We start from the raw sequence: 15,009 nt of genomic DNA on the forward strand, positions 1-15,009 counted from the left end.
TTACAAATCTCAAGACGGAGCAGCAGAGGATTAAACCAAGATTAGGAGCCTCTGGAGTGCTCTAGAAGAGCTGCTTTCTAGTGTGTGTGTGTGTGTGTGTGTGTGTGTGCGCGTGTGTGTGTGCGCTCGCACATGCCTGTGTTGCAGTGTGTGTGATGGTGTGTGTGCGTGTATGTGCATTTGTGAAAAAGATTATTGCTAGTTTAATGTAGAGGGAAAAGGTGACACCGAAATTGTTCTTGCATCCCAGGTGTATCAGTATTTTTGCATTGTAGTTCTCCTTTCTTTATTCCTCTAAAATGACAAGTTAACTAGCCCTTGGGCTAGTTACAATAAGATTGTAAAATAAGTCTATATAAGCAAGAAATCCATACTCGTGCTACATTATTAATATGCATATATGATTTTATTTGATTGTCTTTATTTTTAATAATAATGATCTAAAACATAATTTCATTGCATTAATTTTAAAATAACCAAAGACTTAGTTTACTTGAATAAGGACAGTGGTGATGGTGAGGACCTCAAACCAAACCTAAAAAGTTGGTCTGGCCATAGCTGAGCAGGGACAGCCCCCAAGTGTGGCATCGCTGACCCCCCTATGGGGCCCCTCACTCCCATGCTTCACCCATGGAAGACAAGGAACCCCAAAGGAGCAGCTGCCCTGATAGCAAGACTGGGGACCTTGGGCCACTTCCTTTTAACCAATGATTCGTTTGTAAAATTAGCCCAATGCATACAAAGTTACAGAACTGATTTGTGAAAGCAAATATGCCCAAAGGTAATCAGCAGTAAAGTGTATTTGATAATCGCCAGCATCCTGGTGTGGGGCCAGGCACAGGACAGGTGGAAAAAGAGAGTCCCGTGCGGTCTGCAGCCCAGTGCTCGCCTGCGTGGCTGCAGCGGGCCACCAGAAATTAGCCCAATGGGTTGTTGCCTCCAACAGCCTGGTTTGGTGCGATTTTCTGTTAACTGTTTATCATTCAGAGATCTCTCTGGCAGTATTTACTGAAGCTGAACATAGGCGCATCCTCTGTCACAACAATTCAATTTCTAGGTGTCAGTCCAACAGAAATGTGTACATAGGTTTCTCCAAATATTTTTGGAGGCGCATCCTCTGTCACAACAATTCAATTTCTAGGTGTCAGTCCAACAGAAATGTGTACATAGGTTTCCCCAAATATTTTTGGAGAATATTCATAGAATGTTTAAATGTCCTGTTTTCATGAAACAAGTCTAGATTTTTATATTAGCAAATCAGAAGCCAAAGCAAACGCATCAGCCGCCTGTGTTGGTGCGTCGTTCACGGGTTACAACCTCAGTCCCAGGACAGCAAGTGTGATTCATAGCTCACGTTACAATAGGATCCCATAAGTTCTTCTGACAGTCCACTGCTATCCCCCAAACCAATCCTTTCTCTGCACCCCAGCTGAGACGGTGCATCGGTCTCTCCAGGACCCAGGTGGGGCTGCCCGTCACTTCATGGGGGCTTGCTGGCTTGTCCCTCTGTCCCACGCAGGTGAGCAAGTCAATACTCAAGTGCTTAGTTCCCAGCATCCTTTCTAAGTTTGCTTATAAGACAACTGTCTGGGGTCTGGGTCCATACAGTGAACCTTAGAAACGTTCTGTTATAGGAAATCTCACTATGACATCATTTTTCCTGAAGAAAATTGGGAGAAAGCTAGGGAAAGGGAGACGCTGGACCCAGTGCTGCCGGGAAGACCCCGCCTCCCACTCTCCCCACTATGGGACTACCTCCTCTTTGTCCTGTTTCCTCACTGTTAAATAAACTCTTAGAGAACCTCCCTGACTTCCCTCACAATTTCACGCATGAGGAAGACATGATTTACATTTCAATGCTGGTTTAAACTCAAAGCAAAGTAAAAGTTAAGGACGCTTTATGTGGCAGAAGGCAGCATCTGCCCATAGACTGCGCTCAGTCATTGAAGAGGAACACGGGAGAGCCGGGTGGAGATGAACGGCTTGACGGGAAAGCCTGCTGAGCCGGAGCACTACCTTCTTTACCCAGACACTCCAAGAATTGCTTCTTTTCTATCTATCTATTGTACTGATGTGAACAAATCCTTTTTGAAATATATAAGCTATGCATGACCTCAAATGCTTTGTTTCCTACCCTAACGCATATTACTTAATAATGTTTTATGGTATGTACTGTTTTATTTATTTATTCATTTTTAAAGATTTATTTGTTTATTTGAGAGAGAGAGTGTGTAGGTGCCCGCAGCAGGGGAAGGGGGAAGGGCAGGGGCAGAGGGAGAAACTTAAGCACACTCCCCGCTGAGCGTGGAGCCTGTTGTGGGGCTCGATCCCATGACCCTGAGATCGTGACCTGAGTTGAAACCAAGAATCGGAGGCTCAACCGCTGTGCTACCCAGACACCTCAGCACTGAATTTTTAAAACGTCATTTAGTTACATGGAGAGAAACCGAAAGATGAAGGGTGTTAAGCAAACTCCATCAAAAAGCCAGCCAGAAGGCACTGAGATTTTCTCTTCTGCAATTCAAGTTAGCAGCAACATGAGGACAATGACTCACCTCGTAGATCAGGGCTTCTGCTCTCCCTGTACTTTTTAACTATAATATTGTAACACAGTAAGTTTGAAAATACATTTGATTTTAACAAAAAAATCCAAAATTGTGGTAATCAGAGTTTTAAACGTTTCATCTTAGACATCTTAGACACAAAGTACAAATCGTCTTGTTTTGTTTGGAAGAGCATTCCAATGTGGACTGGAGAAAATGAATCTAGATCGGGGTCTATTTTTTCCACCTACTGTTTAAACGAGAGACGGAAATTGTTTAATGAAGTAAATTCTTTTTTGTAAAAAGAGAAGCAGAACAAGGGAGATTGATGTCATAAAGACGGTTGTGACAGCGTTTGTGAGTACGATTCTCTATTAGGTGGAAAGAAGGTGATGTTTCTGGTGTATCGAGAGCCGGGTAACAAGCACATGGCACGAACACCTTTCCGGACGCCAAGAACTTTAACGACAGTTCAACTTCCATAAACCTAATAACATGGGTGTGCTTTATAATAGCAGCAGTTTAAAACAGAAGATTAAGAAATAAAAGGCAAATAGATCCCATTATTATAAAGGTATTCATTAGCTTCCATTGGAGATTTGATTTTTACAGAAGAACAATCACGGCTATTTTTTCACTCTATGCTCGTGTACGTAAGAACTGGAATTACCCCACAGTAAAGTTTCTGAAGTGACTGACATTAGCTAGAAAAAATATACAAGTTAAGTGTAGACGCCAGAGAGAATGACTTCCCTCCTGCGAAAAATGTCTGGTGCTGCAGCCGGTGATACAATGTTACCGATAAAAAGGGCAGCCGGTGATACAATGTTACAGATAAAAAGGGCGGACTTGAAGTAAACTGGAGGAATTCAAATAGTGCCTGCGTTTTAAGTGCAAGAGCTTAATGTATCTCCGTGTAAGCTTTTAGGTACTTTTTCATGTGCCAAATGCAAGATTTTTTTTTTTTTCCCTTTTCTTTCTCATAAAACACTTCTCCGCACGTTCACGGCGGAAGGACACGGCATATTTCTATGTCACGTGAAGCCTCGGGCGGGCCGCGGCGGTTTCCCAGGAACGGCCCAGCGCCCCGCGGACACGACGGACTGTCGTTCGCAGGAGGACACGACGGACTGTCGTTCGCAGGAGGACACGACGGACTGTCGTTCGCAGGAAAGGGCGACGGCCCCGGCCACCGGCCCCGCCAGGCCGAGCGAGAGCGCGACCGCGCCCAGCCGGCTCGCAGCGGGCGGCCTCCCTTGGGTCTCCCCGGAACGGCCGCTTCCGGGCGTCCCCAGGTCATCCCCGGGCTGCGGTTGTCCGTGAAATTTCCTGTTTGGTCTAGTGTCAGGGAATCAAAATAAGCAGCTCCCAGAAAAGGCGAGTCAACCACTGCTTTTCTCCCTTCGGGTGTTTCCCGGGGAGCGTCTCCTCCTCAGAGGCGCGGAGCGAGGAAGGACCCGGCCGCGGCGCAGGTGTCCGCGGGTCACAGGAGCTTCAAGGCCCCAAAAAACGTGGCGTCGCCGTCTCGCGATATCTTGGCGTCCTCCCGCGGAATTGCGAGCTGCAGCTCGTCGCCCTCCTCCAGCCTCGCGATGCCTGGAAAACAAGGGATGCACAGGGACTTTGAGCGGGCGTGCGGCGCGGGACGCAGGGGGGTGGGGGCGCACTGGATAAAACGATGCTGTTTGGGGGAAATGTTAACCTACGCATTCACACTTCAAGGCACACCAGCGGACTGCAAACCAGTTACAATTCCACCGGCCTAAGACCAGAGTAAAAAACAAACAAAAAGCTAAAGCAAATGAGCAGAAAGACAGCAGACACAAATAAATGTATTTCTCACCTACTGTCTATAAGATGAGACTCTGAACAGAAACCAATGTTTTATTTGAAGAAGAAAAAAAGTCAGATCATAGCACATCCCTCCTTGGGATATTATGTGGTTAAAAGTGGTTTTGCTTCATTTTATTGACAAAAATGTTTATAACAGTGTTAAAAAAATAATGATGTTACATAAAAACAAAATAGAAATACAAAAAAAATGATGTTAAATAAAAATACAAAATAGAATACACAAAGTACACACACACTATGCAGATGTATAAACTGCATAGATATCACATAAATATGCACTGAATGTGCATATAAAATGTGTATATTTTTTATGCCAGTAGCATGCTGTCTTGGTGATCACAGCTTTGTAGTAAAGCTTGAAATCAGGTAACGTGATGCCCCCAGTTTTATTTTGTTTTTCAACATCTCCTTAGCAATTCAGAGTCTCTTCTGATTCCATACAAATTTTTGGATTATTTGCTCCAGCTCCTTGAAAAATAGTGGTGGGATTTTGATCAGAATGGCATTAAAAGTAAAGACTGCTCTAGGCAGTATAGACATTTTAACAATGTTTGTTCCTCCGATCCAAGAGCATGGAATGGTCTTCCAAAGATGCCCTTCAACGGACGAATGGATAAGGAAGATGTGGTCCATATACACTATGGAGTATTATGCCTCCATCAGAAAGGACGAATACCCAACTTTCGTATCTACATGGACAGGACTGGAGGACATTATGCTGAGTGAAATCAGTCAAGCAGAGAGAGTTAATTATCATATGGTTTCACTTAGTTGTGGAGCATAACAAATATCATGGAGGACATGGGGAGATGGAGAGGAGAAGGGAGTTGGGGTAAATTGGAAGGGGAGGTGAACCATGAGAGACTATGGACTCTGAAAAACAATCTGAGGGTTTTGAAGTGGCGGGGGGGTTGGAGGTCGGAGTACCAGGTGGTGGGTATTATAGAGGGCATAGATTGCATGGAGCACTGGGTATGGTGCAAAAACAATGAATACTGTTACGCTGAAAAGAAATAAAAATAAATAAATAAATAAATATGTGTATATTACTAGGAAGACAAAAAACAAAACACCACTTATCAGCAAAACCCATCCATTAACATAGTGTTTCTCTGGAGTCCAGACCATGGGGTTAGGAGACATTTGAATTATTTTTGACAGTCTTCTTTGTTTCCACGTTCCCTTAAATGACCATATTTGTCCTCATAATCAAAAGCAATAAAATACTTAGCTTCTCAAAACTAACTAATAAATCTGTATGTGCCTATTTTACAAGGATGTGTTCTGTGATTCAGGAACACAGAATACAATTCAGGAACTACCCTCGGTACATCCGTGGGGACCCGTTTTAAAAGACAAAGATGACAGAGAAGAAAGGATGATTAGGGGAGAAGAAACAAAGAAAGTAACAAACAAATTACTATCGATGTTGTTCCTATTTTCAACCAACAATTTAAAAAAGCAGTTGTATTTTCACGAAGATGCCCTGAAAATGTATTTACACGAACGACATTATGTATGTTAACATCCATCAGGCCCAAAGCACCCAGATCTCCTCAGGCGACAGCTAGTCAGTGTTTACTTATCGGAACTTACGATGTACCAGACACCTTTCTAGACACGCACAGGGCTGTGATCAGAATGACAGAAGATTCTGTCTCCAAGGATCTTGTTTTTTTGTCATGGACTATGACAGACAACAAACAAAAGAACATAGTTTCAGGTATTGCGAAGGGTAACATGCACACTTTTTAGGATTAGCAAAGCATTTGATGACTACATAAAACAATAAAAAAAAAAAGCTGGAATTTACTTGTTGAATAGATCAGTTGTTATCATAGAGACTGAAGAGAATCTAGTATTTTAACAAAAGCTATCGATCACGGAGCATTAAGTAATACTAACGCAAAATAAAGGCCGCGTGAACTGACAGTTTTCAAGAAGGTTCTGTCTGAAACTCTAACTCTGAGTTATTGGCTCTTCCAGTCCTTCCCGATCGCAGCAGCTGAGCTGTCACTTCTACAACAGACACTCGATTTGAGAGGGAAACAGCGCGATCCAGCTGTGCGTAAGACCAGTGTTTGGTGCCAGCTGGGCTCTTCCAAGGGACCGTTTGCATTTTTTCCCAGGTTATGATGTATGGGAGCATGTCCGGCTCTTATATACTAACTGGTTTGAAACAGACTGGCCCTAGAACAGATGAGCACTGCAACCCGGAATGTCCTGGAGAACGGTTCTCCTACCTAACCTACACTCTGGCACCGGGGCACAGCCCAAAGGTCCAATAAACTAGTCTTCAAAGTTGAGGCCCCGGGGAGGCGTGGCGGAGGGCAGGAGCACTGAAGGGCAATGAGCAGACACAGTCCGTGTTGAGTACTGCTGTGCCTAGAGTCAGTCCAGACGGGGTGGCCGTGCCTTTCTGTGGGTTTTCTGCAATGCCAGGATACTGGTCATCGCTGAGCGCAGGGGAACATCTCTTTATGAAAATTAGGGAGTTTGAATTCAACACACTTCCTCATCATCCCCTTACAGCTGTTCATGGCTGCGGGTCCACGAGGACACTCCCTCCAATTTCCCTTCCTTCCTGATGAGTGATTGTGCACTCGGTAGCAAACGCCTTTGAAACTTAGGGCTTCAGAGGAGGCGGCCAGGCCTCGGGCCTGTGTTTCAGGGAATACGGAACTGAAGACATGCCTCAGGGTTCTCAGTGGATGTGTCAAATCACCAGAGAGGAAAAAATGTGTTCAAGGCTAATATGTTTTTTTTTCTCCCCTCATACCAGCTTTGATGAATTTACCCCCAAAATAAAATGAAGACTCTGTTGCAAGAACAGCCTGAAGACCGGATGGGAACAAAGTCCTCCCTTTCCCTTTCCTTCCTCTCCTCATCCTCACTGCCCCGAGCCGAAGGAGCCTCGCTCCTGCAAACTCCCCTCCCAAAGTCACCTGTCTGGCCTATGTGCAGCACATGTCACCTGAAGGAGAGGGAGAGGGAGAGAAAGCCGCCGGGCAACCTGACCAGACCCTTGATTTGGTTAAGGACATGTCTTCAGCAGCACATAAAACAAAAACACAAACAAGAAAAGCTTTGGGGGCTCCCACTCTGGGGTCAGACCTGTTGGTTTCATCCAGGCTCTGGAACTTGGAAGCTGTGCCCTCTGGGGAAGCATGAGCTACCTCTCTGTGTCTCAGATGCCGCCTCCCTTAAACGGGGCGGGGAGGGGGTCAGGGGGGCGGTGGTCGGACGAAGGAGCCCAGGTCAGGATAAGACAAGGATGCCTGGCACATGGTAATCATTCCCTGGGTTCTTACGCAGCGTTATCTACGGAAGGAAATGCAGCTTGGAACTGCTCTCCGTGCTGATCGCCAGCGCGTTACGGCCCCTTCTCCATGTACAGAAGAACGATAAAACCATTACTAATGATTGTATCCGTTTCGACTCAAAAGAGCTAGCTTATCCTTCCAGAGAACAAACGCCGCACAGCATACCGAGAACCGTCCTTCTATTTACACAGAATTGTTATTTACCAGCCGAATAACAGGAATTGTTGGGTAGTGTTTCAGGCATATTTTGAATACATCGGAACAAAGTCACCAGACTCAATTCGTCCCCAAAGACGTGGACTTTCTTCCTCTGTATTAGGTGTCCCATGGCAAAGGTGTTATCGGTGTATAAAACCTGAGGAACAAACCAGAGACGCGGGTCAGAAGTGAGCACAGCAGAGAGAAACAGGCGGAGGCAGCAGGGGGCAGGGAACCTACCTGCCCATATATAAAGAAATAACCCGTTTCCTTCACCAGGATTTTGTTTTCCTTCTCCTCCAGGGCTCTTCCTCTTTTAAAGCTCAGCAGCCACGGAACGAATGTGTAAGCCCCTGTGATGAAGACAGAGCACTGGTGAGAAGAGCGGTTTTCCACGTCTGCTTGGCCGCTAAACCGGAGTCTGAAACTTAGAGGAGAAATTCATCTTTTACAAAAGAGACAAAGGAGACCATCAGGACATTCTCCTGGTGTTTCAGCAGTGGTTTTGGGCACACGACCTCCCGCACCCCTGTATTTGGGGACCCGAGGGCCAGTACATCTCAAGCAAAGTCTGTGTTTTCTTCAAATCTTGTGTATTTCAGCGACGTTCGCCAGAAAGCCTGGTCTGGATGGGGCCAAACGGACCAAATGTCTCTGAATGACACACTCACAGAGGTTTTCTGGTTTTCCTTTGGTTCCCGGAGAGGACCGAGTTAGGATGGGAGACTTTAGCGAGGGGCCTGGGGAGGCCCCCTCCCCACCAGGCACCGTAACTGGGCTTCAGGGCAGCGAGGGAAGGGACCAAGACACAGCCTCTACGAGGACAAGGTCAAGGAACTCGGCAATAGTCCTCTGCGATATCCAAGTTGAAGTGCTTCCAGGTCAGCACACACATTCTCCTCTGTGAGCCCTCAGATTTCATGGGGGAGTCGTGGGGGGGTCCGCAAAGACAAGAGCCCAAGGAAGGGGACACAGAGCCGCCAGCGGCTACAGAAACGGGTAGACAGGAGGGGGACCTCCCTCTGGCGTGGGAACACCATGCTCAGGGACAAACACCCTCTCCTGTGAATTCACAGCATTAAATTCCCTGGATTTCTCACCATCGTGTAAAAATACCAGAGTAAAGGGTAAAACTGAGGCTAGGTCAAGAATGCAGGGGCATAAATAAAATGGCATCTAACAAGTGAAAAGAAGATTAGGGAAGTGGTAATATAAGGAGAGAAAACAGTGAAATGAAACTGTGGTCTAAAATAATCTAAAAATGTTCCTTATAATGGATAATGCTGGACAACGCATGTCCCCAGGCTTCACCTCGGCCACAGCAAAGAGGGAAATAATAAAGACGATATGCCAGAAGTTCTGGGAAGAACGACTTGTCCTGGGTTGAGTTTCAAGAACAACTTTCCTGTGGAGTTTTGTCAGGGGGTGGCACGGTAGGAACGGCTGAGTGAGCGTCCCTGCCTCAGCTAGCTCCCCCAAACCCATCCTGTCTGAGCTTTTTCCGAATAGGATTCAGGAGGGAAGAGAATAAAACAAAAACCCCATATTTTCTCAACACTTCAGAGAAGTAAAGAGCCTGAGGTGATCACACAAAGCGAAGGACACTGTGAATCTGAGATCTGTTGCCTCTCGCAGCCCTCCACGTCGGCATGGCCCACAGGTGGAAGACAGGCGGCTGTGAGGGAGACCACGGAAGGAGCCACAGGTGCCTGTGGACACAGGTGGTCTTGTCCGTCCTCTTGTGTGCTCACAGGACGCGCCTCTGTTTCCCATGGGGAGGGAGGAGGGCCCCCCAGTGCTCGGCAGGCCTGGTCACCCAGCTCTGCTGTTCCCAGGAAGGCCCGTGAAGAAACTGGACTTGGATGGAAGCCCTCCGGTGCCCCACTGGAAGGGGACAGTCTCTGGAGGAAAGGTCTCCTCAGGGACACGTCGCAGAGGCAATCTTGTCATCCCGTTTTGACACAGCAGCAAGGCAGTGGGAAGATGACAATACCATCGTTTTCTGTTGGTTTAAGTGAGATCTGTGCTCACGGCATTTTTAAACGCAGACTGCCCAAAACATGGGAAGAATGAATTCTCGTGTTGTGACTGCTGTGAAATGCAGCGGATGACGAAAGGGGCCTCAGTGGTCCTGAGGACACCTGTCGGATGCTCCGACCAGCGAGCACATTTTCTCCCTCCAAAACAGCACATGCCTGAGACTGGGACCTCTCTGACCTCGGGACCCTGTAAGTCAGCTCCCTGCTGCCTTCTGCAGCCTGAGATGATGCCCCTAGGGGACAGGCAGCCAAGCGTCACTGAATTAATGACCTCAACTTTAGACATAAACTAACTCAAAATGGTGGTGTGCTATACAGTTGCCCACAAGCATCCCGCTGCATTTTAAAAGCATCATATTATTTATTCATTTATTTCTGAAAGGGTTTCATGAGCTGGTTGCCGGAACTGTGCGAGATGGAAGCTACCACAGACGTAGGACATACTCAGGAGGTGAAGGGACAGGCTCATTTCCAAACCTGCTTGCTCGTATCCTGGCTGGAGGTATTTCTTGGCTGCACATTTTTTTTTCCAATACTTTAAGTTGATTTCCTATTTCTTGAGGAAAGGCTTTTCTTTACATCTTTAAAATTAGTGAGCCAGCTTGTACCAACTTTCACTGCCGCATTGTCAGAACAGAAAGCAAAAGAAGTAGTTATTAGGTATATTCTTATGTTCTCTTGACATGTTCTTTTAGCATTTCATCCTACCTTGCTGGAAATATTCTTATTAGAGACAGTCCATGGTTACTGGTTTGTATGTACTGTCTGTATTCCTGTTCCCTGCACACACACAGTGCACACACACATACACCAGCACGCACACCCATGGACCGCACTGCATGAGGCCAAACGCCAAGAACACAGCCCTGCCCGGGGTCTGCACTCAGGGGGTACATGTGGAGTGAATCTCAGATCCATTAAGAAAACAGATGAAAGAATACATTAAGAGCTAAAGTGATTATAACTTAAGCATAAATATTATAACGTTTCTACATCTTAAAATTTACTGAGACTTTTAGCACACTAATTAGACGATGGATAAAGGCTGACAAAAAAATATGCATAAAGAACCCATTCCAGAGGATGCTTTTCTAAACTGGAATGCATCGCCACCAATAAATATTTGAGAATTTGTAAGTAAACTCCAAGAGTTACTGCTTCTCTTTATCTCCATTAGTCCACAGCTAAACACAGATGTGCTGTGGTGTATAAAGCCTGAACTTCCCAGCTCCATGGAGCTGTAAATACTTGGGGTATTTAAATGTCTCTGAAAACTTAAAATGGATGTGTACAATAATAATGAAATGAAATCAACAGAATGCCAGTATTAACATGTGAAAATCATTTACACTATATTTGAAAGCATCTGCTCTTAAGAAGAGTACGTCTTTCGTGATCTGACTTACATGAAAACATAAATTTTAGGTTGATAACATTTTATAGAAATATGATGAGCACTGGGTGTTATGTGCAACTACTGAATCATTGAATACTACATCAAAAACAAATGAGGCTATATGTTGGCTAATTGAATATAAATTTAAAAAAATTTAAAAATGCCCAATTAAATCTTGAACAAAAAAAAGAAAAATCAGATGTATTTCATGAATACTTGTTTTTTTTTTTAAATTTTACTTTATGAACAGATTTCCTTGAAAACATCCATACTTCTGGTGTTACCTCCCACAGTAACTGCAAAAACGCTACAGAGAGAAGCTGTCAATTGGCTACCTTTCTGATTTTTTAATCTTAGTATCATACAGCTGCTGAAAATAGTTTTAGGGGATAAGATAATGATAATACTTTCTTAGAAGGCAGATTATGTCAACCAATTCAAGAAGTAGTAATTTTTTTAATATAAAAAGAGTGCTTTTTGGCATGGAAACCCACAGTTATGACAGGTGTGATTCTGTAGCTGGGGCAGAGCAGGGGAGTCAGGAGAGCACGCGCAGCCAGGCAGGGCCATGGAGGCTGAGTTATATGAAGGGCCATTGGAGGCCCCGGTTGGGCTATAATCACTTTGTGGTTACCAGACAAGAAAAGGTACAAAATGGGGGCCAAGGAAACCAGCCAAGGGGAGAGATGATGGGGGTCTGGGAAGATGGGAATTTAAGGGAATGGATTTATTCAGGTTATGTTCATGGGGAATAACTGACAGAGTTTTGAGATTAATGTACTGAGTCAGAGGGAAGAGATAAGAATGCCACCTAAAATTCTGCCTGAAACAACCGAGGACACAGTCGTCACACTCACTGGAATAGGATTGCTAGAGGAGGAAATGTGGGGACAAGTCCTATGGTCTAGGCTGAGATGTCACCAAGTTGAAGGAAGATATGTTAAAAAGACAGAGTGTATATGGGCTTGGAGCTAAGTGGTTTGGGCTAAAGATCTATGTTTAAACCATCAGCACATACCTGCTAAGTGACGACATAGTAGCACTGAAAAACACCAAAGGAAAAAGAAGAATGAAAAGAGAATATGATTGTACTGGAGGACTGAAGGACATCTCTATTGAGGAAAGACATTTAAATGTAGTAGTAGTAGTAGCAGTAGTAGTAGTAGTAGTAGTAGTAGTAGTAGTAGTAGTTTTCAAAGAAATTTAAAAAGGAATGGCCCAAAGGGTAAGGAAATGATTAGAGAAATAAACCAAGGGCAGCGTGTATTTCAAGAAGGGAGTCATCAAGTGTTAAAATTCTACTGGGATATTGAAAGTAAAGTTCATCATTGCCTATATGAAATAATTAGATGGCAAGGCAGAAACAAACGAGACTTCTGCAATCAACACGATTGTGGAAATAACATCTGTCCTTTTTTACCTCCTATTGGGTCATGTGAAAGAAGCAGACAGATGTTCTCCAGAGTAGCTGTACAGGCTGCCAGAAGTCAGGGGCTCACACTGGGGCTGGGTGTGGAAGGGGAGGGGTGCAGCCAGAAAACAGTGAAAGGTCCTGGCATTGGTCAACTTACAAAAAACCAGCAAGAATCAACTCTCTAATGGTGAAGAAGCCCTCGTAGGCACACAGAAATCTCTGCAAACTCACAGTCCAGGAAATTTCCATGTTGGCTAGAAGAACGTGGGAGGCGAGGAGGCAAAATAAATAAATAAAATTTAAAAATAAATAAATAAATCATTGAAATGAAAATAAAAGTTTCAGAATGGGAAACAGGTATTGCAAAAACAAAGAAATAAAGAGTTTAGAATTTGAAAAATACATCTAGAACTATAAAGTATATAGGAGCTATAAGACAGGTCAAGAACAAGCACATACAAGTAATTGGAACCCTGACAGACAAAACAAGCCACAACAAAAGTCAAGCAGAGCCACCACAGATGAAGGGGTGCCCCTCAGGCCAGGAAAGTAGATTCAAGATAGCTTCATTAGTTGTGGGTTGCTGCTATAACAAACCATCAAGTATTCAGTGGCTTAAAAAACAGACATTTAGTATCTCACAGTTCAAAACATCAGAAGTCTCACTGGGCAAAAATCAAGGTGTTGGCAAGTCTATGTTTTTTCTGGAAGCTGCAGAGCCCAACCCTTGCCTTTTCCAGCTCCCACAGTCTTCCTGCTTTCCTTGGTTCCTGGCCTCCTCTGTCTTCCCAGGCACCAAACCCATCATTCCCATCTTGAATTTCAACCTCACATCACCTCTCTGACTCTGACCAGACCAAGTTGCTCTGCGAGGACACTTGTCATTACCCTGGGCTCACCCAGATCGGCCAGGGTAGTTCCCCCAAATCTCTTATCTTCATCACACCTACAAAGCGCCCTTTCCTGTGTGACCTACAATATTCGAAAGTCTCAGGGATGAGACTGTAGATGTCTTTGGGAGCTGTTGTGCTACCTACTCAGCAGTCAACCCTGAGATATAGAATAAAACAAGTACTGACTTTTAAAGGTAAATAAATAATTCTTTGTAAAATCAGGCAAAAAAGTCAAGCCACTTATAAGAAGAAATATTTCTCTTACCTTTGTTCTCTTCAAAGTGCATTTAATGCCAAAAGAGAGTGGAGAAATTCCTACAACTCAAATAAATAAAGGGGAAACTGGGGATTTTGTATCTAGCCATCTGTCCTTAACATATAGAAACTACAAAGATAGAGCTTTATCAGTGCAGAAGCTTAGTGAACATTTTTCTCCTGAGCCCATTTTGAGTAAAATAGAGTGAAATTCAGGAAACTAAGACATGAATGAGGAAAGCACAATAAAAGCACTTGGGTTAGGTATTGACTACATTTATCTGTAAAACCAAGCAAAAAGCACATAAAAAGAATGGTTTGAACACAAAAGTACATAAAGAGAATGACTTGAAAGAAAAGAAGGAAACAGTATTATGTCATGACAATGTAGAAATTATAAAATTTACAAATACAGAGAAGTAGAGGAGGAAAAATATTGGTAGTAAATTCATTCAACTGCCTCATTTGTAATACCTGGGGCTCCAAGGCTGTGTATTAAAGTTGACCTCAATGGATAGAAACATAGATATTTTAATAGTACATACATAACATATAGAAATATAACATTGGTACCCCAAAAATGTATGGTAGGGGAGAGGAGGAATATGTAGAATTAAGAGGAATCATATTAATTTTATTCTAGACCAGAGTGGTCAATAGATATTCCCTAAAGATGTAATTATAGATGTCAGAGTAATGTCATATAAAATGGCAGCGTAGAAAGCTCAAATAATCAGTCCCTCCACCAGAATAGCAATTAAGCTGGCAAAACTTACAGAATCAACATCTTTGGATACATGAAATCTAATAAAAAAAAAGTTACAGCAACCAAGACAGTAATTAATGAAAAAAGAAAAAGGCTATTAAATTTCATTATGGAAGTATTGTATTTTTGCTTACACACTTGCCATCTCCCATTCTCCAACATAGCAGCAGCTAGGGAGATGAAGCCCTGAGTTCTAGGGGTCACCTTGCTGGAACTATTGAGTATAATACTTACTTTGTTCTCAAATCATTGTGGCTATGCATTTTGACCTGTCTGGAGATTTCCTTTCTTTCTTTTTTTTTCTTTTCTTTTTTTTTTTCAAGATTTA

The 15,009-nt window shown here is 43.8% G+C and overlaps 1 protein-coding gene across 2 annotated transcripts in view; it reads right to left on the minus strand.

Moving 5' to 3' along the window:
* Positions 1–405: 405 nt before the first annotated feature.
* TNFSF13B (TNF superfamily member 13b) overlaps positions 406–15,009 on the minus strand; it is a 47,719-nt gene continuing 33,115 nt past the window's right edge. For both annotated transcript variants that reach the window (XM_013053086.2, XM_013053085.2), the window contains exons 6-8: positions 8,159–8,271; positions 7,925–8,075; positions 406–4,139 (exon numbers count right to left, since the gene is read on the minus strand). In XM_013053086.2, the coding sequence (XP_012908540.2) occupies positions 4,027–4,139; positions 7,925–8,075; positions 8,159–8,271 (377 nt within the window). In that variant the 3' untranslated portion in view covers positions 406–4,026. The remainder of the gene's footprint in view (positions 4,140–7,924; positions 8,076–8,158; positions 8,272–15,009) is intronic.

The sequence above is a fragment of the Mustela putorius genome, unplaced genomic scaffold (genome assembly GCF_011764305.1).
Source record: "Mustela putorius furo isolate JIRA1106 unplaced genomic scaffold, ASM1176430v1.1 tig00000551_pilon_pilon_pilon, whole genome shotgun sequence".
Lineage (NCBI taxonomy): Eukaryota > Metazoa > Chordata > Mammalia > Carnivora > Mustelidae > Mustela > Mustela putorius.